Source organism: Argopecten irradians, chromosome 6, assembly GCF_041381155.1.
Source record: "Argopecten irradians isolate NY chromosome 6, Ai_NY, whole genome shotgun sequence".
Lineage (NCBI taxonomy): Eukaryota > Metazoa > Mollusca > Bivalvia > Pectinida > Pectinidae > Argopecten > Argopecten irradians.
In genome coordinates this window covers 26591138-26613271 of record NC_091139.1, presented here as the reverse complement: position 1 = coordinate 26613271, position 22134 = coordinate 26591138, and the positions used below count along the sequence as shown (strand labels likewise).

Sequence of the window (22134 nt, the reverse complement as noted above, 5' to 3'; positions counted from 1 at the left end):
TGTAAGCTGGGTCATCAAACATCCTTGACCCCAATGGCCAAATGACCTTTATACCAGTCTCACTTTGGAAATAACTGTGACACTATAAGGTCATCAAATAGCCTTGACCTACACAGTATTTGGCCACATATAACCTGGATCTTGTGTATTTAACAATGACCTTGCCACTGGGGTGTCCTTGACACTTTGGGTCACATGATGTCCTATCACAGTTCAGCTAGGCTACATTCCTTTGGTCTGCTGTGGATTTTGTCATGTGAAGGCATCCTCAGCTGGTGGGACGTAAGAAAAGCCCTGGAACATACTATCAGCCTCCATAACACTGGCACTGACTAGCTTACTGGTGCCCATAGACTTCCCAACAGAGGCTGGAACAGAAACAACACAGATAAGTAGTTACTCTAAACATAGATACAATAAATCAAATATATCTATATGTGCTTCAGGGCACTGTCATGACCTACTGTAATTGAGCATGATTATCAATTAACAAATGTGTAGTGAATGGTTAAATTGGTACTTAAAGAAAGAGATATTAAAAAACAAACAAGCTTGAAATTTACTTTGACTATTACAGAATATCCCCTGTTTATTTTCATGCAGGATAGAGTGAATATGATATTGTAAATTTCATTTCATATAGATCCGACATAGTATGGGAGTTATCTCCCCTATAATATGTTTTGTATCTACCTGGGACAGGTTCCCTCACAAACTCGGGATCAAAATGCTTCAGGTCAAGCTGACCGCTCTGTAAATCAAACAAAAACAAGCTGGTCAGTAATTATAATGAAATCAGTTTAAAATGTTATCGTAATTAATGATGAGTAAAGTCTTAGTCTGTTTATTAATTATTTTCAATATAAAATAATGTCATTTTTCAATCTTTATTAAAAAAGCATGACTTTGCCAATATTTAATATTAAAGTCATAGCTAACTTATGTAATATGTGTACATTATTGGTTTCTTGAAGATGACTAGCACCAGTAAGACTTACCACATTTGGGTTATAAGGTGGTTTCATTTTCTTTTCATCGAGTTCATCCCAATTGACATCCACAAAGAAATCATGTGATTTTACTTCGTTGAAATCTTGTTGACAACCAAGACGCTTTTCCTTCTCCTTTTGCAACAACTGTGAATATAATAGAAAAAATAGGTCCAATTTGTAAAACCTTACATAGCTTCAACTCTTCCTCTGCTGTTTTGAGAAGCTTTGATAATAGACAAATTCATTGTTACATTTTTTTTTTAAAATTCAGTCACAGTAAAACCTGTCTTAATGACCACCTCTCTATAATGGCTACCTGCTTAATATGACCGAACAATAATTTAAGATTCCTTAAAGGCCAATTTCAGTGCAGTGTGACCTATGTATATACCGTAGAAAACTTGACTATAAAGACCATTTATTTTTTCTTTGTCTCTAGAGTGGTGTAGGTCTATTTGGGCAGGTTTGATTGTTTGTCAAACTTACTCCTTTTTTTCTTTTCCTCTTAATTTTTCAATGTTTCAATTGATTTTAATACTAACCCCTTCTAATATGGACCTTGCTGCAGCTGATACATTGGTTCTAAGTCGTAATGGCTTATATAAGATGTTGTCATACATTTCAGCAGTGTCTCGACTGTAGAATGGTGGCTACAATATCAAAATATATCACAAATTATAGCAATTCAGTCAATAAATATCCAATATATTGATGATATCTATTCATGGTGAGTACACATAAACAAAATAAATCTTCAAACAATTATCCTCCATAGGGGAAAAAAACATATATAATTTAAGCAGTGCAGTCTTCTTTTACAAATTTACCGCCTCTTGACTATTGGGGAAAATGTCAAAGAGGCCGAAAAATTGTTAAAGAAGAGATATTTGTTCTGTTTAAATAACAAATAAACTAAATTTTTATTTTCCTTCTGAATTAAGATATGTTTTACAATTTACACCATTCAATATATTATATAGAGCAATCTAAAAAAGAAATAGATGAATAGTAAAAAAATAAAATAAAAGAAATAAAAAATTACTGTAGTAAAAACATAGAATTTGGCTACTTTTGGTATTGACTGGATTCTGATTAAATAATGTGAAAAAAATATAAACATTTAGTAGATTTGTTGTTTTATGTTTCATATTCAAATAACTCCGTTTCAAAATTTTTCATATGATCATTTCTAGCAAATTTAAAACACCTGCACACCTATGTATAAACCATTTTTTTTAATGTTTTAGCATTTATTTATGTATTTCAGCCTTGTGATTGCAATTACTATACACTGTACTGCCTTTTTGTCACTCTTTATGTTTATGTGACTTTCAAATGATTCCCTACAAGGTTATATTCTATTGTAGTTCACCTTGAGAACCTTTGTTACACAACCTAATACATAGTAACCAGGACAACAATATCACTGCTGAACTATAAACTTTATTCAGCTGTTGAACAAAATATAAAAAAAATAGTTTTCAAAATAATTTATGATATACATTGTACACTTCCTATGGTAATAGGTTTTATTTCTGTATCCTGCGAGGTTTGAAAATGAGAGATGCTCACGGCAATGAGAGCAGGGCCTTCTGTATCATGATATACCTATGATATAGGTGTATTTGATGACCTAGTGAGATCTACATGTGTCAGGTATCCACAGGTAAGAAAAGACAGGTAAGTAAGACAGGTTTATTAAGTACGACTTACCAGGCCATACATCATTTCGTACAACACAGCGCCCAGACACCACCAATCCACAGTCTTGTCGTAGGGCTGTTTCCGCAGGACTTCTGGTGCTAAATACTACACAGAAAACAAAAAAAAACATCTGTTAGGAATAACGCCTCAACTGCATGTTAATGTTCCCTTAATTACATAATGTAAATGTCTTTCTTACAGCAAACAATTATATGTAAAACAGCACTTTTGCTTATATGTATACAGTAAAAGCTTAAAATAACACATCCGTTTTTAAAATGCACATCACTAATTGTTTTTAACATTCCGACTTCATTTCATAAACAACATCATGACAAATTGTGTTAGTCTATTAGTGGAAATGTACCAGATTGTTGCATAATATCTTAGGGATTTAATAGGCACATGGTGGCTTTAATGGGGACATGGTAGCTTTAATGGGTACGTGGTAGCTTTAATGGGTACATGGTGGCTTTAATGGGTACATGGTGGCTTTAATGGGCATATGGTGGCTTTAATGGGCACATGGTGGCTTTAATGGGCATATGGTGGCTTTAATGGGTACATGATTATGTGCTTTAATGGGTACATGGTGGCTTTAATGGGCACATGGTGGCTTTAATGGGCACATGGTGGCTTTAATGGGTACATGGTGGCTTTAATGGGTACATGGTGCTTTATGGGTACATGATAGCTTTAATGGGTACATGGTGGCTTTAATGGGTACAATGGTGGCTTTAATGGGCACATGGTGGCTTTAATGGGCACATGGTGGCTTTAATGGGTACATGGTGGCTTTAATGGGTACATGGTGGCTTTAATGGGTACATGGTGACTTTATTGGGTACATGGTGACTTTAATGGGCACATGGTGACTTTAATGGGTACATGGTGGCTTTAATGGGTACATGGTGGCTTTAATGGGCACATGGTGGCTTTAATGGGCACATGGTGGCTTTAATGGGTACATGGTGACTTTAATGGGTACATGGTGGCTTTAATGGGTACATGGTGGCTTTAATGGGTACATGGTGGCTTTAATGGGTACATGGTGGCTTTAATGGGTACATGGTGACTTTATGGGTACATGGTGCTTTAATGGTACATGGTGGCTTTAATGGGTACATGGTGGCTTTAATGGTGTGTAATGGACATGGTGACTTTAATGGGCACATGGTGGCTTTAATGGGTACATGGTGACTTTAATGGGCACATGGTGGCTTTAATGGGTACATGGTGACTTTAATGGGCACATGGTGGCTTTAATGGGTACATGGTGACTTTATTGGGTACATGGTGGATTTAATGGGTACATGGTGGCTTTAATGGGTACATGGTAGCTTTAATGGGTACATGGTGGCTTTAATGGGTACATGGTGGCTTTAATGGGTACATGGTGACTTTAATGGGCACATGGTGGCTTTAATGGGTACATGGTGACTTTAATGGGCACATGGTGGCTTTAATGGGTACATGGTGACTTTAATGGGTACATGGTGGCTTTAATGGGTACATGGTGGCTTTAATGGGTACATGGTGGCTTTAATGGGTACATGGTGGCTTTAATGGGTACATGGTGACTTTAATGGGTACATGGTGGCTTTAATGGGTACATGGTGACTTAAATGGGTACATGGTGGATTAAATGGGTACATGGTGACTTTAATGGGTACATGATAGCTTTAATGGGTACATGGTGGCTTTAATGGGCACATGGTGGCTTTAATGGGTACATGGTGGCTTTAATGGGTACATGGTGACTTTAATGGATACATTGCGGCTTTAATGGGTACATGGTGGATTTAATGGTACATGGTGGATTTAATGGTACATGGTGGATTTAATGGTACATGGTGGCTTTAATAGGTACATGATAGCTTTAATGGGTACATGGTGGCTTTAATGGGTACATGGTGGCTTTAATGGGTACATGGTGGCTTTAATGGGTACATGGTGGATTTAATGGGTACATGGTGGCTTTAATGGGTACATGGTGGCTTTAATGGGTACATGGTGGCTTTAATGGGTATATGGTAGCTTTAATGGGTACATGGTAGCTTAAATGGGTACATGCTGGCTTAAATGGGTACATGGTGACTGGGTACATGGTGGTTTTAATGGGTACATGGTGGCTTTTATGAATATATGGTAGCTTAAATGGGTACACGGTGGCTTAAATGGGTACATGGTGGCTTTTATGAGTACATAGTAGCTTTAATGGGTATATGGTGGCAGCATGCCAATGTTTTAAGGAATACAATGACAGTATAACAAGATGTAGAGAGAAAAAGTTTGGCAGTAAAATATTTGATAGGGCAAATGATTGCACCATAAGTTAGTTTAGATGAAATGTTCACATGATGGCACATTTTAATGTACAATGATGACACTTTTCAGTGAAATATAATCAGTCATATGAATTGCAAATCATTGACATCAATTCATTTCACCTTGAGGTAAAAATGCATAGGAATTATGGTTCAGCCTTACTGAAAAGTTAATCAATTTTCAAGATTTCTACAAAAACACTAATTGTTTTAATGCTGAAAAAGGTATGTATATATATATCACAATTTTGTTTTTGTTTTAAAGAAGTTGCACTAAATCAGTAAAATTAACAATCAACATTACACCTACCTCCGGTGTTCCACAGAATGTATTTGTTGTACCCATGCCCTCAATACCTTCCTTACATAAGCCAAAATCTGTCAGTGTTATATGGCCCTGAAAAAAAATATCATCATATAAGACTTGCAGGAGAACAGAATTTCAGGTACATGGTACTGGACGGAATCTCCAGTTTGTTTTTCCTGCCCTCTCTCAAAATAATGAAATTAATAAATCATTTTTTTTTACAATATTTCAAATACCACAATTCAGTAATAAAAAATTTATAATTTTCATCCTTAAATTTCTAATAATTATCTTCATTTAAGGCTTGTTAAAACAATAGTAAAACTTTGAATAATCTGAGTATTCACTCAAAAGACCCTCCATGAATGTAGAGTGAAAAGTACCTTTCAAACTATAAACAGAAGGTACCGTATGGTGCTTCTAATTCGCAGGGTTAACATTTTGCATTTTTGCTTACAGAACAAAATAAGCGGGGGTTTAATTTCATGGATTTCGGTGGAACTGGGAATAGAGCGAAAATAAAACCCCCATGAAATATAACCCCTATACAGTATTCAAATCATAAGAGTTCAAGACATGGATCAAGTTTAAACAATAAATTCCAGTAGCAGGTCTTAAATACCAAACACAGCAGATCAATAATTGTAAAATTGTTCATGGCCACATTTATTGACACACTAATCTCTATCTAGATTACAGTTGGTCCAAATAATGTTTATTCACAGCCTTATCAAGCTTCCCGTAGCTGTCACAGGCACACCTTTACAACTCCATAGAGACTGGATAGTTTTGTATCTCAACAGCTGACAGGCGACACAGAGAAATTTTACATTTGATTGCTGATATAAATGAGAACTACATTAACTTTAGGGTAAAATATCACTGTTAAAAGCTTGGAAAAGATAAGTTATGTGATTCTGTGTATTTCCAACACGTATGACAAGGTTATCATCAAATAATTTGTTTTCATTCCACTGTTAAAAGCTTGGAAAAGATAAGTTATGTGATTCTGTGTATTTCCAACACGTATGACAAGGTTATCATCAAATAATTTGTTTTCATTCACCCCTGAAATTTCATTATGGACTGGTCTAATCTTTGATTAAGAAGAGTCTAAATGTGTCTTCAGGGATGAATGAGTGAAAATTTCAAAGGATAAAGAAAACCTTAAGGAGAAAGTGAAGTTCAATGATTTTTCTCTGGGTACTCTGGCTTTATATATACCTTGATTATCCTTAGCCTAGTACATCCTTAAATGACCCTGGCTTTTAATAGGATGTGAAATGAAAACGAACCAAAACAACTTGTGTAAATTTGTTTGTTCTGGGATATTTTATATAAGACTCGTCCAAGAAGAATATTTTCCTGGTATGGAAATCAGTGGGGATTTACCTTAAGAAGTGTGTAGACATTCTATGTTGTAATTACCATATATCTAGTTAAACTGTTGTCTAAGTCTATACATGTATATAAAATACATTGTTCCATTTTGTGCATAAATATTTACCTTTGAGTCTAGTAAAATATTTTCTGGTTTGAGATCCCTGAAAGAGAAAAATGAACCATCAGTAAAGAAATAATACAATTTTAATTACTTGAAAACAGAAGCTGTGTTCGGAAAACAGCTAAAAGAGTAAAACACGTCATAAGAAATTATATCGGGATCTAAACATATACAAGTACATGTATAATATTCACAAATACCAGTATTATCTAACATGAACGATGAATCTTCAAAATAAATTGTGTAGATTAATGATGTTACTCCACTAACTGCAATAACAACTTTGCCATTTCCTGTCAAGATGGCATATATATATGACAAGTCAGTTTTGGTTGCCGTAACAACATGATAATCGTGAATAGAGGATATAACGTTGTTCGAACAAAGCCTTTGTTTTGATGTTAACGGAAGGAAATGTCACCTATACAATGTTATACAAGCCGTGGTACATTTATCCTTCAGTGAAAACGCTGTGAGTATCTTGTAAACTGTCGACAGAACGATCTACCTAAATGTACTGAAAAGTCAAGTTATTTTGATCCCATCACTTGGCGTCCTTATTTTTACGTGACAGGATACTTGCGTATATATATATATATGCGTGTGTCAATATTGGCAAACATCAAACAGTTTCCACAAATCACTAATATTTATTATTTTGAGATAGTTTTAAACAATACGTTAATCGACAAATATCTTTGCCTCAATATGGAACTCCTATGTGTCTCAATGCGACAAAACATACGTGCACTAAATGACCAAAAGTTTCATGGCGGGGAAATAAAAATATTTACAGGTAACAGGTATTATTTTCTTCAAACTTTTTAGACTAAACGGCTTGTTTGTCAATCTGATGGCTTCATTATATCAATTTGTTTTTTTGACAAACGTACATGTCTTTCTTGATGATAAAAAAGCTAATTTTTCTATGTAAGGAAATACATTCAATCTTCACCCATCCCATGATATTAAATCTGTGAACTTTCAATTTGAGGTTTGGCTACCTACTTCCTGAAGAGAATTAATTGGAAGTTTGGGGTTAATTAGTCCTTCAGTGAGGCCACAACGAGTCTATTTGGAAATTTCATGAATATATAATTCATATCCGCCTGTTTTTTCCAGCTTACCAGTCAAAAACCAATTTCATGCACAATTTCAATGTTGTTCAAATTCAACATCTTTTTATCGCATATAGCATTGAAATTGATTTCAATTCTGGTGTGTAAATGAGAAAGAACTTATATAGGCCTTGTTTGTTGTTCGATCTTATTTCAATTATATAGAAATAAAATTTGGATGAAATCAAAATTGATTTTCATTTAGTTGTAAACACTTTGTAAAACTTTGCATTTGTTGACTATTTTCAATTTTCCTATTTAAATCTTTCATATTTTGTTTTCAGCTTACCTATAAATGATATTGAGAGAATGAAGATAGCCGATAGCACTAGCCATTTCAGCAGCATAAAACCTCGCCCTCTGTTCGGGAAAGTACCGTTCTCTTTGTAGATGGAAGAAGAGCTGTAAAGAAAAAAAAAAATATATTTACAAAATTACATACAGGTAGGAGATGTAGCTATGGGGAATTTGAAATTACTCTTTAGAGTTCTAATAATTTCCCTGACTTCTAATACTCAAATGTCTGATCAGTGTTTGTATTTCTTCTTTTGTTCTTTTGTTTTTATTTTGCATTGTTTTATTTCTTTTCTTTCTCTCAAAATATGCAAGACTATACACATTTATTTATGTATGCACTCTAGTTTTTTTATCAGTTCAAATCAGTTATAGCAACAGCATATGAACACCTTGAAATTAAAACTAAAATGACCTTCATTTCTAACTGATACAAAAACAATAAGATTTCTCATCAAGGTCAGAACATCATTGATCGTTCATGACAGACGTATGTGAAGGGAAATCACTCATTATATATGATGCAGCTGACTTCAAACAAAAATCATTTACACGTCTGTCAACTATACAGCAGGCCAAATATAATGAGACTCCGATAATCAAGTATGTAAAACTGAATATATTGTTACTTTACATATTCTTCTATATCGAGTTGGCAACATGAGGGGACATTTTAAGTGAAAACAGATTAAAAAGAAAATAGACAAAAAAAGAGCCAATAACATCATGTTAAATCGTATCTGAATACCAAAAATCACTTATGTTAAAATCATCTATGAAAAGAGCAAGTAAATCTTAAAATATCTCATAAATCAATATGTTTTGTCCAACATAGAATTCTGCAACAATTCCTATATACAGTATACTGAATGAAAATGAAAGTGGTTCTTAGAAGAAGTTTTGAACGAAATATGTCTGAAATAGATGTATTATTATCATCATGGCCAGGTAGATCTCCAAATCTCCTTAAAAGTTCACACCTGTGACCGTCTGCTATCAGTAAATCTGAGAAGTCTATTCTGGGAGCTTTTATCAGTAAATATATAACAATAACTTTCAGCACCTGGTGAACTGACTCCCACATTTTATATAAGATATCTTTTATATGATTGACAGTTACTTTAAATTCATCTCGGTATCAAGCAAAATCTCATTAAAGAGATCTATTTCATGAATACAGAATACGCCGATTCCGGGATACAAGGAACTCTTCTGGGTAGGAGGTAGAAAACGTTGATTTGGTCATGTGACCGCGAAAATTTTAGGGCACGTTTTTTCGTCATGGCGGTGACATGTATAGGCAGAGAATATCAATGTCCGGGTAAAGGTCATAGTCGGTAATACTTGCTCGATAACGGAACTAAGATAAACTGTTATGTTTTGTGTTTCTTATTTGTTATTGATTTTTGGAAAAATGCACCCAGGTAAGTTATAAAATATATGTGAGTGAGACGCCAGCTACCGTTGATTTCCAACTGCTAGGCGACAGCTCCATTTGAAGCCGTAATTTACATGTCATTTCCTTATTAAGTGTCCAAATTCAATTTTTGTGCATATTTAGATTAAATTTAATACAATTTGTTCTGATAATTAATGTTTAATGTTCTGTCATGATATGTAATTTTCCACCTGTGTACAATCATTACATATGCCGCCATTTTGTTTCAAATGTGCCCTAAATTAAGTCACATGGTGATGAAAGTCACATGACTAAACTGACTGAATATTGTATCCCGCAATCGGCGTATTGACATAAATTTGGTGTATTCATATCAATGTTGCATAGAAAGCATATATGAAGGTTTTTAGAAAAAATGTATGCCAAAATTTAGTGAAAAATCATTTTTAAATTCAAAATGACGACCAGTTTTCAGCTGGCCTTGTTAATTTGAATACCTTGCTCCTAAAATAGCTATAGGGAAATTAGTGTTCTGTCAAATTGTTTGTTCAATATGAAAATCTGTTCAATTATATCATAATTTTTGGGCAAATACAAAATACAAGTGGATATGCCTTGCCTACTACTTAAATTGAACAGAATTTTGAACAGTGATGTTGAACTTTGACCACCAGGCCTGAAAAATACTCCCCAGAATTAACGCTTGTAACAAAGATATATAGGAAATTTTGGCTTGATCAGCTTAAGGAAACTTGAAATATCACATGGAGATGAATTTTACATTAACAGTTACCTTGAATTTGGACCTTTAGATCTGAAAAGCACTCCCTAGGAAGTATTTTGGTATTGAGAAATGATGTAGATTAAGTTTGATTTTGATTGGTTAGAGGGAACATTGAGTTGTCGCTTGGAAATCTTTTAGCAGACACCGCCGCACACAAATGTTATAATCTATTTATTAAATCACAGACAAGTTGAGCTATGCTTTTAATTATCAAGCACTGCAATCAAGGTAAGGCATGTTACAGGTAAAAGTATTTTTAAATAATTGGTTGACACAATTTATAATGGCAATTATCTATTTAATTACAATTAAGCATGTGTTGTTAATTAATATATATACATTTGCTTAGCTTCCGACTAATTAATAGTAATTCAGATTTTAATTATGAGATAAAAAACAATTACAACCTATTCCAAAATGGAGGAAAATGGGATCTTTGTTGAATGTGAACATTATATATTAACACATTTTAATTTTTGTACATCCTATTAACAGTCAGGGTCAGTTAAGTACGAGCAAGGTTTAGGCCATCCTAGATATTCCAGGGGTTCTGATCGCTTACGATCTCTACACCCCTGGACTATCTCATAGTAAAACTAAAGGCAACAGAGTAGAACAGGTAATTTTGTCATTTGATGTACATCAAAAGAGCCATATAACAGTACACTGTGGTTGACTGTGAGGCTTTGATGTTAGGCGTCGCTCTCTCTGTAGTCTCCAAAGGAAATCTTTGCTAGCCTGTGATTGGTCAAATGTTTTCAGCTGAGCTGCCTTCAATTTCACTATGAGATAGTCTTGGGGTGTTTAGATCGTAAGTGATCGGAACCCATGGAATATCGAGGATGGGTTTAGGCGGATGGAGAAAAGTTGGAGTACCAGGAGGAAAATGACTTATGTGGGTTTCAAACTCATTTCCTAAAGGTGTATTAGGGCTCTGAGAGTCATTCACCCCTGAAGTTTCTTAATGGACTATTCCAGTCTAAGAATTAGAAGAGTCCAAATGTGTCTTTAGGGGTGAATGGGTTGTTAAAAGTAAAAATGGTTGACCTACCTCCCCACCATTCACATAGTCGAGGACGAAGTAGAGTTTGTCAGCGGTCTGGAAGGAGTAATGAAGACCAACTAAGAATGGATGTTTGATGTTTTTGAGAAGAACATTTCGTTCAGCCATGATGTGCTTAGCTTCATTCCTCTTCATGATCGCCTGTTTCTGTAACACTTTAATGGCATAGATGTTTCCCTCCATTTTGTGCCGAGCAAGAAGAACCTGCAAGATAAATCAACAATTCAAATTAACTTCAATATTTATCAGAAAATTAATAATCAAATTGAGTGATAGTTGAAAGAAAACAACATCTGCAGACAAGGAAATATTCAATGAACTTTACAACCTTGAGGACATTTCCTAACAATTACAGTTGATCTAATGCTTTTGGTGATACATTTTTTCATTTGTTATTCTGAGTGACACATTTTAGAGATGTTATGACTTAATTTCTCCAGATTTTAGGATAACACCATCCATCAATAAAAATATTCCTATAGAAATTCAGTTATACAACTTACTATATATTATTTTATTAAGAACCCCCTCCCCCCTAAAAAAACACCAACATAACATACAACAATGATTTATAATTTACCTTGCCAAAGCTGCCCTTTCCGATAACTTTAAGAAACTCAAAATCACTCGGCTTTACACTGAAAAAGATAATGATGCACCATAAGGTTACATGAAATCCAAATGTTCACATCGCTTATTAACGATAATTATAACCTGGTTACATAATTAGCATAATTCAAATTGATCTTAAATACAAAATTGTATACATGTCCAGACACTTATTTCATTATGATTATTAGATTGCTTTAATTAAGCCCAAAATGTGGTTAATGTTTTTCTTTATTAATTTACCAAGAAATAAAAGCTTGTAAAATTCACCGCAACTTGCATGGTGATACATTTTATAGAATAGGCAATCAATTTTAAAAGCCTCATAAATATGACAGTAATAAATGCTAAATCATCAGAGATTGAGAGTTACAATTTTGTCGTGAAATTACGTCAATATCTGATAGATGATTGACATAATTAAGGAAGTTCATTAAAACCGCAGCACTAAAATTGTCAGGCATAATTTATTCCTAATGCATGAAGTTCAAACTCAAATTACAATTGTCACACTTTTAAATTTCCATCAAGTCCACCTTAGTCGTGTGTTTTCTGAAATTTTGTTGTATCCTCATATGATTCATTACTTGGAAAATGAATACAGACATTTTCCAAAATTAGCTCTTTATAATCTTTTACTGAAATAATGTCAAATAAAAAAATACTTGCATTAGCTTTACAGTAAAAATGTCATTTTCAAGGATTTTGTTCTAATTTACTTGCACAAAAAGCTAAAATTTTACAACTCAAGTCTACTTTATTAAAATTTCTGAACTTAAAAGAGTTAATGTACATGTTTTGATTTACATATTCTTATCCAAAACCAGACCTTGACTTAACACAGGTAAAAAGAATTGTTAAGTTGGCCTCAGTTGGAAACTGAGCCAATAACTGACCGCTTGACCACTAAACTTTGGTATTTGACTGACCCATGTTTGAATGAACTGTCAATGGTCAGTAATCTGATCAAATCCTTGTTATAAATAGTTTCAGACAAATCTTATAAGATTATGGTGCTAAAGACCATTTAACTAGGTTAATAAAATCAGATGAACATTTAAAAACATAAATGTATACGCCAAAGTCCATTAAATGTATAAATCTGGGGTATACATGTATAAGGATGAATAAAATACACATGTATACCATTAGCAAGTACATGACTTGATCAGTTATAGAACTATGAATCGGCAATAATGACCTCGTCAAACTTTACGACGATCGAGATCGAGTCATTTACCTTGTACGTTCACTAGGACCAAGATTGACAGGGTTTGTGTCCTTCCGATCCTAAAAATAAAAAAGGTCAATGCTCAGTTCAGTACAGAGAGGTAAATTTCATTTGTATCAGATACATTACAGGTAATTAATGATATATATTTAAATCACTCCATGAGAAGAGTCATGTTCGCTCGGTCTATTAAAACATGGGACTTTAGCTCAGTAGAACGTTCCAAGTGCACAGTTATAGGAGAGCCAATTAATTTTGTGTATTTCAGAAAATGAGAAATGGACCGGTCTGTCCTGATAAGGCTGTTGTGCAGAGCAAGTCTAGGTTAGTGTAGTGGTATAGTTTGAGTGGAAAGAATTACAGATTTTGTTCATTTACATAGCCAACACATACTTCAAAGACATTCATGCTCAAAAACAAGCTAATGTTCAGTCCTCTCTCAGGAACATTTTATGATAAGCCCATGAAAAACAAGCAACCCTTGACAACTTAGTTCTTTTTTGGGACATTGACCAAAAGTTTAATTAAACCATGGCTGCTCAAAAAGAAATGAGCCTGAAAACAAATAATGATGAAATTAATAAAAAGCAAAACTACAAAGCCTGGTAGTAAGTCATGAAGTTTACAGAAAATTTCCCTAGTTCATGATGCAGCTAGCATTCACCTGAGGGATGAGCATGGTACAGTAAGTACATGTACATGTAAATACTGATAAGATTAAAGACAAAATAAAAGCTGATTTTTCTTTACAAAATCAAAAAAGTGAAGCTGCATAATAGGAAATGAATTTGAATTTCCAAGACTTTCTTTGCTCACGCCCGTTTCATTAACATATGACGTAATACTAAACTTAATTTGACCCAAATGTTTTCAAACAAATTTAAATATAAACGCTAATTAATTGCAGCTGCATAATGCACAGGACAGCACAAATGACTCATATGTCTAGCTGTTAGCAATTGTCTTAGTAATTAAGTAAATTCTGCTGTCTGGCACTTTTCAATAAAATGTAACAAAATATGACAGGTTTATTATGACTAAAACAGGTGAAATGGATATTGTGGTTAATATCCGATTCATTCGTAAAAGCAATTGACGTTCACAGGAAATAGATTACCCTTCACACTGGTAATCTAACTACATGTACTTGTTTGATTTCAGATGCTAATTTCAAAGAAGTTATGCTCCGTTTCAGAATCTGCAGATTTTCTCAGGGCCAGAATACCCATCATACATTTTATTTAGTAACGAAAGTGTTAACAGAAATTTACTGGTAAGATTAAGATTGTATTATTAATAAGAATCATCCATCTTAGATTTTCATTACATCAACTGATATTGATTGGCATCATTTGATGTGTCAGCTGAGTTATATTTTAATTAATATTCATTGTATCTAAATGCATAAAAATCAATATACATGTATCATATTTCCAAGATGGCTCTTTTGAAGCTTTCTTTTTCTGAAGTAGACTAAAAGGTAAGAAAAAATTAAAGTAAATTATGGTAAATGATAAATACAGCCAAAAGATGCCTCTTAATCAATAGATTTAAACAATTAACCCTTAATCCAGTTCAACTTTGATAAATGCTGAAGTTCCGTTTCAAGTCCCCTTGAAATACATCTAATGAAAATGAATAACAAAACTGATACCTCTGCATAAAAAGTACTATCATAAAGTATATAAAAACTTGAATGGCATGTTTCCAAAGACTTTCTTTGCTTTCACTTCACTTTTGACCTTAGATAATTTAATCAAAGAATGATTGATACTTCAAACAAGGTCTGCACCAAGGAGCTCCATTAACAGCTTACCTATTTCTGAACTATTTCACCTCTGAAGATACATTTGAATTCTTCTAATACAAAGAATGGAACAGTTTATTATGGATTTTCAGAAGTAAATGAGTTACAAAATATATAATAACCAGCCAGTATGATATTACAGGTGTTCACTGAAGCAGCAGTCAGATTCTCATTTTCAGATTTTAAAATGTTTATTGTGTTTATGACCCACCATAACCGTACTAGGTACCAATAGGTTCTATAAATACTGAGCGCTATATACGAACCATTGTGTCTGAGTCGTCAAAGGTGTCAGTATCTACAGGTTCCTGAGCATTGCGGGGGTTGTCTAGTGTCAGAAACGCTCTCACCTCCGGACTGAAAAATAAACAAAGGTCGTTCATTCATCACATACTTTACAAACATTTGATGTTCTTCATGATAAAATTAAATTTGTCCATTACTCGACCTCCGTGTTCATTTAGAAAATTTATTGTGAAAGTGTCAATCCTGATATTTGTATGAGTTAACAAACTCAAAGTACATCAAACTTTCATACAACCTACAAACCATTATGTTTGACATTTGACCTTTGCATATATCTCTCCCCTACTTTTGATATTTTCAAATCTCCACTGGTTTTACTTATCGAGTGACTTTTCATTACAATCATAAGGTGCTAGACTACAAGTGATACATTGTAATAATATTCTCTATTCACCCTTGGACACATTTAAACTCTTCTATTTCAAAGACTAGAGCAGTTCATTAGGAATTTTCAGGGGTGAATTAGTTAATGTCTTTTCACATATAGGTCAGTTCATTGTGATAACACTATAATTACAGATTACCTGCGTGGCAAACCACAGAGCCAGTCTTAGCATGGATGGAAACATTTCACATGCACCTATTGCATGTACAAACGGATTGAAGGAGCAACAACCTTCTGCTCAAATTGTATGTACCTGGTGCATGTCAATATATTCAGAGCGCAATATTGGATTCTTCGGTAGTTAATTACGAAACAAAATCAATATGATGTAATATATATGGAAATGTAAAAATAACACAAGAAATTGTTTGTACATTTAATACATAGTAAATTGTATATAAACTTCTGTATTTGTGTCCTGTTTGTGTAAATAGAGTAGATGTTAAATAACAAACATTTCTTATCAATATCTGAATCACCAGTCAGTTATATATGTCTTGTTTTGTCTGGAAATGGTTTTAATTTATGACTGTTGGTCAAACAGCGCAGACATGAATGAAAACCATATGTCCTCAATAGTCCAGCTATAGTAAGCTGATGGACGTTAAAATAAACAAAACATTTTACCAAGGGCTTCAAATCTGTGAAAATATCAACCTTTTTCACATGTGATATTTCCTCTGAAATTTTACCATATGTTATCAAATAATTTATTTCTCTACATGTATTTTGTATATTTTTATCCTTTCCTGCGTCAAAATATAATCCACATTGTATCATTGACGTACATAACAGTTGTGCAGTTAATAAGTCTATTAGGTGATAAATAGATGGATGTTATCAAAAACAGACCACTTTTTCTCCTCGTTCCAACAATTAAGTGCCATTCCGACATACTCTAACCCTACTGTACCAATAATAAAGTGTAATTATGACGTCAAACTACACAACACGTATATCTACCATATGGCAATGGAATAGGTCCTAATTACATTATCACATCTATACACTAACAACTATTGACCTTAATTCATAGTCACGATGTATTATATGTATGTTTTCTTACCTTTAGTATAAAGTCATACACGTATTAAAAACATCTAAATCGCTCATTATCATTAGAACTTTTAACTTAATTGCACTTGATCAGATTCCCTGTAGTATTCATCCACCATTCACAAAAATATCCCAAGCGGAATAAAAAGTTTTTCCACATATAAATCTTGGGTCTGTTTTTAGCTGCTATACAGTTGATGGGCCAGACACGAATTGATGTGAAATTTTGAGTAGAGAACTCGGGTGAAATCCAAACTATCTGTGTGGCTTCAGTTTCAAAATATTTACACAGTAAATAGCTGATCTTGCAGTAAATTAAGAAAACTACAGCGTAGTATAGCTGTATTGAGTTCCAGGAGAATTCAGTAGGAGCTGTTACCCTTACTCAGCTGATACACAGAGTGCTGCCTGTCCGAGCTGTATTTTACTGTATACCTATATGCAGATAACATTGATATAAAGGCAGACACCTAAGACTTAATCATATACTTACACTATACCTGTCGCTCAGGTAAATCAAACGGTAATGTTATTAAACGTAACAATTACTGTGGGTGATTGTTTTTTGGTGTAAATCACTTTCAAGTATGCATTGTTTAACTCGAGACCCTTCCGGGAGATTTTTAAATGTAACTTTAGTTGTTTTTTAACAGCAGTGGGAAATGCCTTCCGATTTTGTTATCAGATGAAAAATAGAAATAGTCCATATGTCAATATAAATAAAATATGATAGCCAGTAAACTAAATGACAGAAACAATTTATCTGATAAAAACACCCAAAAATAGAACAACTATACATATATATATACAGTACAGGCAGCCTACAAACAACGTTTTAGGCTAAAAATACAAAAATAAAAAATAAAAAAAAACCATCAGTCTCCAACATGTGCATTCTATTCAAATGTGAACTCTGTGCACTACAGTTTTTTACTTTTGACCCAGAAGTAGGTATAGTGTCACGACTAGTCAAAAGATATCTACATTTAAGCCTTAATTTATATTCTCCGAGACAATTGGCCTATGAATCAGAGAGATAGAGATGCCAATGCACTGCAAGATTGACGTCATAAGCAACAACATATGGTACAAAAATGTGAAAATTCTATTTTGACAAAGATCTATTCTAATTGTAGCCTCCATGGTCGTGATGTTTTTTTATATGGGTTGTCTGGTGCAGTTCAGTAACAAAATAAACTCCCCCTAATTTTGAAATTAAAAATTTCTGGCAGACCGATAAGAATCAAAAAGCTAATTTTGATAATTTTGCTATTAATCATCTACAGATAGCCTACATCGTATCTGTTCCAGACAGCTTTATCAGAAATCCCTTAATTCCTATGTTAAAAGAAACTTACAAGGCATAGCCAGATTCTAGACTGAAATAAACATAGTAGTATTAAGAGGAATATGAGCCAAAATAACATAAGTGGATGGTGTTTCTTATAGGGAATGGCCACCCAGGTGTGGGAACTGACCAACCAGTAGCCTTCTATCTGCATGATAGAACATTCTCTACTACAGCCAATGTCATATAAAATAATGATGAATGGGGCCAAGTATCAGCAACAGTATCAAGAAGATTAATGCAAGGAAGAAAAGTGTCAAAGAGAAAGTTGCAATGAAAACAGAAGAAGGAATTATTAAGGAGAAGGAAGCCAATGAGATTGATGTCAAGGAGAAGGAAGCTAAGGAGATTGATGTCAAGGAAAAAGGGGCCAAGGAGATGGATGTCAAGGAGAAGGAAGCTAAGGAGATTGATGTCAAGGAAAAAGGGGCCAAGGAGATGGATGTCAAGGAGAAGGAAGCTAAGGAGATTGATGTGCAAGGAAAAAGGGGCCAAGGAGATGGATGTCAAGGAGATGGAAGCTAAGGAGATTGATGTCAAGGAAAAAGGGGCCAAGAAGATGGATGTCAAGGAGAAGGAAGCTAAGGAGATTGATGTCAAGGAAAAAGGAGCCAAGGAGATGGATGTCAAGGAAAAAGGGGCCAAGGAGATGGATGTCAAGGAGAAGGGAGCCAAGGAGATTGATGTCAAGGAAAAAGGGGCCAAGGAGATGGATGTCAAGGAGAAGGAAGCTAAGGAGATTGATGTCAAGGAAAAAGGAGCCAAGGAGATGGATGTCAAGGAGAAGGGAGCTAAGGAGATTGATGTCAAGGAGATTGATGTCAAGGAGAAGGAAGCTAAGGAGATTGATGTCAAGGAAAAAGGGGCCAAGGAGATGGATGTCAAGGAGAAGGAAGCTAAGGAGATTGATGTCAAGGAAAAAGGGGCCAAGGAGATGGATGTCAAGGAGAAGGGAGCCAAGGAGATTGATGTCAAGGAAAAAGGGGCCAAGGAGATGGATGTCAAGGAGAAGGGAGCCAAGGGATGGATGTCAAGAAGGGAGCCAAGGCGATGAATGTCAAGGAGACGGGAGCCAAGGGATGGATGTCAAGGAGAAGGGAGCCAAGGCGATGAATATCAACAGAAAGGGAGCCAAGGAGATGGATGTCAAGAGGAAGGACACAGGAAGACAATCAATGGCTAAAAAGGCATGAAACAACTTCAAATTATGCATTTGAAAACTTTGTGTTGCAGGATGACAGCCTAATGAAAAGTGTTCATTTTTGTAATAATATCATCAAATATATATATGTGAAAGAAAAAGATCAAAAGAGACATCATTAGCTGTCTGCATGAACCACAGTGCAATTGCTCTCCCCAATCTATAAATATTTACATTATATTCCGTGGCAGGTGTCATTGGCCATCTGAATTATTGAACTGTGTTTTGTATTTGATCACTAGTACACTTGTGATATAAGGCCTAGCCGGTCAAAAGTTTACCTAAGTACATTCCTTGGAACTATGTCAAGATGAAGTCAGATTCTAGAAATTAATTTGACACATTTTACCTGCCGTCAACAGTCAGCATATATGTGTGCGGCTTAAGATTCAAGCATATCAGTGAGCATGTTTTTGTGGGAAAGCAGTTTGATGGCGGGCCATCAAGTACACAGCCCTCCCGAAATGTTGTAGATTACAAAACAAAAACATGGAATCGGGTGCCAAAAGAAAACTAGACCAGGTCAACACTTGATTAAAACTTACAACATGCACTGACCGCATGTAGTGGAATACTCGACCAATCAGGATGTACCATTTCATTGTAATGAAATTAATACCGTTTAATTACTTTCAAATTACATGCAGTTAATTTTAATTTTTGAATGAGTAATTAGACAGTATTATGTAAGATCGTGTACTTCAATGGAAACTGTTGGTTGTATATACTGTATCAGGTGATTCTAGAATGGTCGTAGTGTTGACAATATACTGAATGTTTGAACCATATAATTATTATTTCAAAACAGCTGTAAGAAGAGTTCTGTGTGTACATGATCATAACTTGGTTTCATTTGGCATGGCCACAAGAATTAACGCATATACCAATCTAAATATATTTTAACCTTCAGAAACTAGATTTAAGACTGTATGTAATTTGTTTTTCCGTTTAAACTTATTATTTTTATGAAAGTTTCTTAAAATATCTATAAATTTGAAACGTCTATAAAACACATTTCTATGAAAAACTGCATGCACCAACTTAACTAAAACTGCATGTGCAAACAATATGCATTTGTCATGCTTGAATTATTTTAATTCTTGTCTATACAGTTTTGTTGTATAACACACCGATATGGAACCGTGAAAGATATGTTTACAAAATGTTACGGTAATATATTAACGAAATGAAATCTTGTTTATTTCAGCATATATTACATTTTTGTGTAGCATAATGAATGGCAAAATACGGACAATATGTATACTAAAGTTACTATTAAAGTATACTACTGTAATGAAATCTTTTTTGTGTGAAATCTTGTTTATTTCTTAGTCAGGTTTATGAGGCAGCCATCAGAATGGTGTTAATTCCAATCTATCATATTCTACCAAATAAGTGCCCCTTCCATTTTCGAGGCCTCGATTTTAATTACCTAGGCATAAATAAAGACTAAAACTACACATAACTGTATAGTTTTGCAACAATTTCATCTTATTAGCACCTTTTCATTTTTTTCAATTTTTTAGACGTCCAGGTTGCTTATTGGGTCGAATACGGTAATATGGGTCAGTGTAGCGTGTCTGTTGGTCACATACTGTTATTTTATTATTGACTGTCACCTCAGATCCAGTCCCACTGATTAATGTCTACTTATAGAACCATATATCTGGGACATTTCAGATATATGTCTGTACTTCTGTCTGTCATATATCTTGGCCTACTTGCTGTGAAATTACGGTATGGACGAGAGTTAGGTGTCAGAGGATAGCGTCCCCTGCCAAAAAAAACAAGTTTCACCTGTTTAAGAAGCCCTGCCTGTTTAAAATGACCATACAGCTTTCTTGGGTATCATATGATAATTTTAAACACAATTTGACCTGTGTATAGACCAAAAGCACTTATATTAAAAAATATTTTTGTTTAAAGTACTAGAACGTTACCAGTGTATATCTGGGACACTTACTGATAAATGTATACAATATTAAAGGTTGTCAGATGTCTTCTAGCTATAAAATTACGGTGTGGACAAGAATATGGTATATAATGTCCCATGTCAAAGCCCTCATGCTTATAAAAACTATTCCTTCAGGGTACCATTTGACCATTTTCAATATAATTTGAATTGTGTAGACCAATGGCACTTTGATTACAAAATGTTTAAAACAAAATAATCAAACAGATGCTTATATGATAATTTTTAGAAATAACTTTTTAAAATGAAAGTGCCTACAGTGTGAACCTGTGTATAAAGACTACCTGGCTATAAAGACCATTTTTTTTAGTCTCATGAGTGGTCTTTATTGACAGGTTTGACTATATGTATGTATGAACACTCTTTTACACAAAGAAATTGAAATTCAAAAATCCTTTTTACTCCATTGTTATGGAAAACAAGCAAATTCCTTGAATTTCCATCCCTCGCTTTCAGGACATATTGTAGGTAAACATTATTGAGGTTAGGTTTAACCTTGGTGGAAACATGAAAAATAGACTGCAGTCTTATTCTGAAGTAAGACATCATTTAACTTTGTTACCAAGTTTGAAGAAAACTGGTTAATATTTATTACAGTTATTGAACGGAAGTGGCAGAAAATGACTTTTTTATTAAATCAAAGGGCCATAACTCCGCTAAATAAGGTCCATCGACAGTCCCGATCAAACTTTGCCGAGCTCTTAAGGCATTTAACCTTGTCACCAAG

General features: G+C 34.2%; 2 protein-coding genes across 6 annotated transcripts in view; one reads left to right on the top strand and one right to left on the bottom strand.

The window, feature by feature from the left end:
- Positions 1 to 231: 231 nt before the first annotated feature.
- LOC138325482 (serine/threonine-protein kinase Sgk1-like) overlaps positions 232 to 22134 on the bottom strand; it is a 47678-nt gene continuing 25775 nt past the window's right edge. For all 3 annotated transcript variants that reach the window (XM_069271168.1, XM_069271166.1, XM_069271169.1), the window contains 12 exons: positions 15406 to 15496; positions 13342 to 13391; positions 12073 to 12130; positions 11481 to 11696; positions 8242 to 8354; positions 6838 to 6874; positions 5334 to 5420; positions 2706 to 2801; positions 1535 to 1642; positions 999 to 1136; positions 694 to 751; positions 232 to 368 (listed from right to left, as the gene is read on the bottom strand). In XM_069271168.1, coding sequence (XP_069127269.1) covers positions 253 to 368; positions 694 to 751; positions 999 to 1136; positions 1535 to 1642; positions 2706 to 2801; positions 5334 to 5420; positions 6838 to 6874; positions 8242 to 8354; positions 11481 to 11696; positions 12073 to 12130; positions 13342 to 13391; positions 15406 to 15496 — 1168 coding nt within the window. In that variant the 3' untranslated portion in view covers positions 232 to 252. The remainder of the gene's footprint in view (positions 369 to 693; positions 752 to 998; positions 1137 to 1534; positions 1643 to 2705; positions 2802 to 5333; positions 5421 to 6837; positions 6875 to 8241; positions 8355 to 11480; positions 11697 to 12072; positions 12131 to 13341; positions 13392 to 15405; positions 15497 to 22134) is intronic.
- On the top strand, positions 1637 to 18840 carry LOC138325483 (treponemal membrane protein B-like). Of its 3 annotated transcripts, none has more exons than XM_069271170.1 (5): positions 1637 to 2672; positions 13601 to 13656; positions 14528 to 14605; positions 15965 to 16075; positions 18336 to 18774. In XM_069271170.1, the coding sequence occupies exon 5, from the start codon at positions 18436 to 18438 to the stop codon at positions 18757 to 18759; it is 324 nt and encodes a 107-aa protein (XP_069127271.1). In that variant the 5' UTR covers positions 1637 to 2672; positions 13601 to 13656; positions 14528 to 14605; positions 15965 to 16075; positions 18336 to 18435; the 3' UTR covers positions 18760 to 18774. The 3 variants fall into 3 exon arrangements, with proteins under 3 accessions (XP_069127271.1, XP_069127272.1, XP_069127273.1); XM_069271171.1 differs by having other exon boundaries at positions 14494 to 14605; XM_069271172.1 differs by lacking the exon at positions 1637 to 2672 and having other exon boundaries at positions 11895 to 13656; positions 18336 to 18840.

Excerpts from the sequence above, each read along its gene's own strand:
- LOC138325483 (XM_069271172.1), top strand. The coding sequence starts at position 18,436 with ATGGGGCCAAGTATCAGCAACAGTATCAAGAAGATTAATGCAAGGAAG.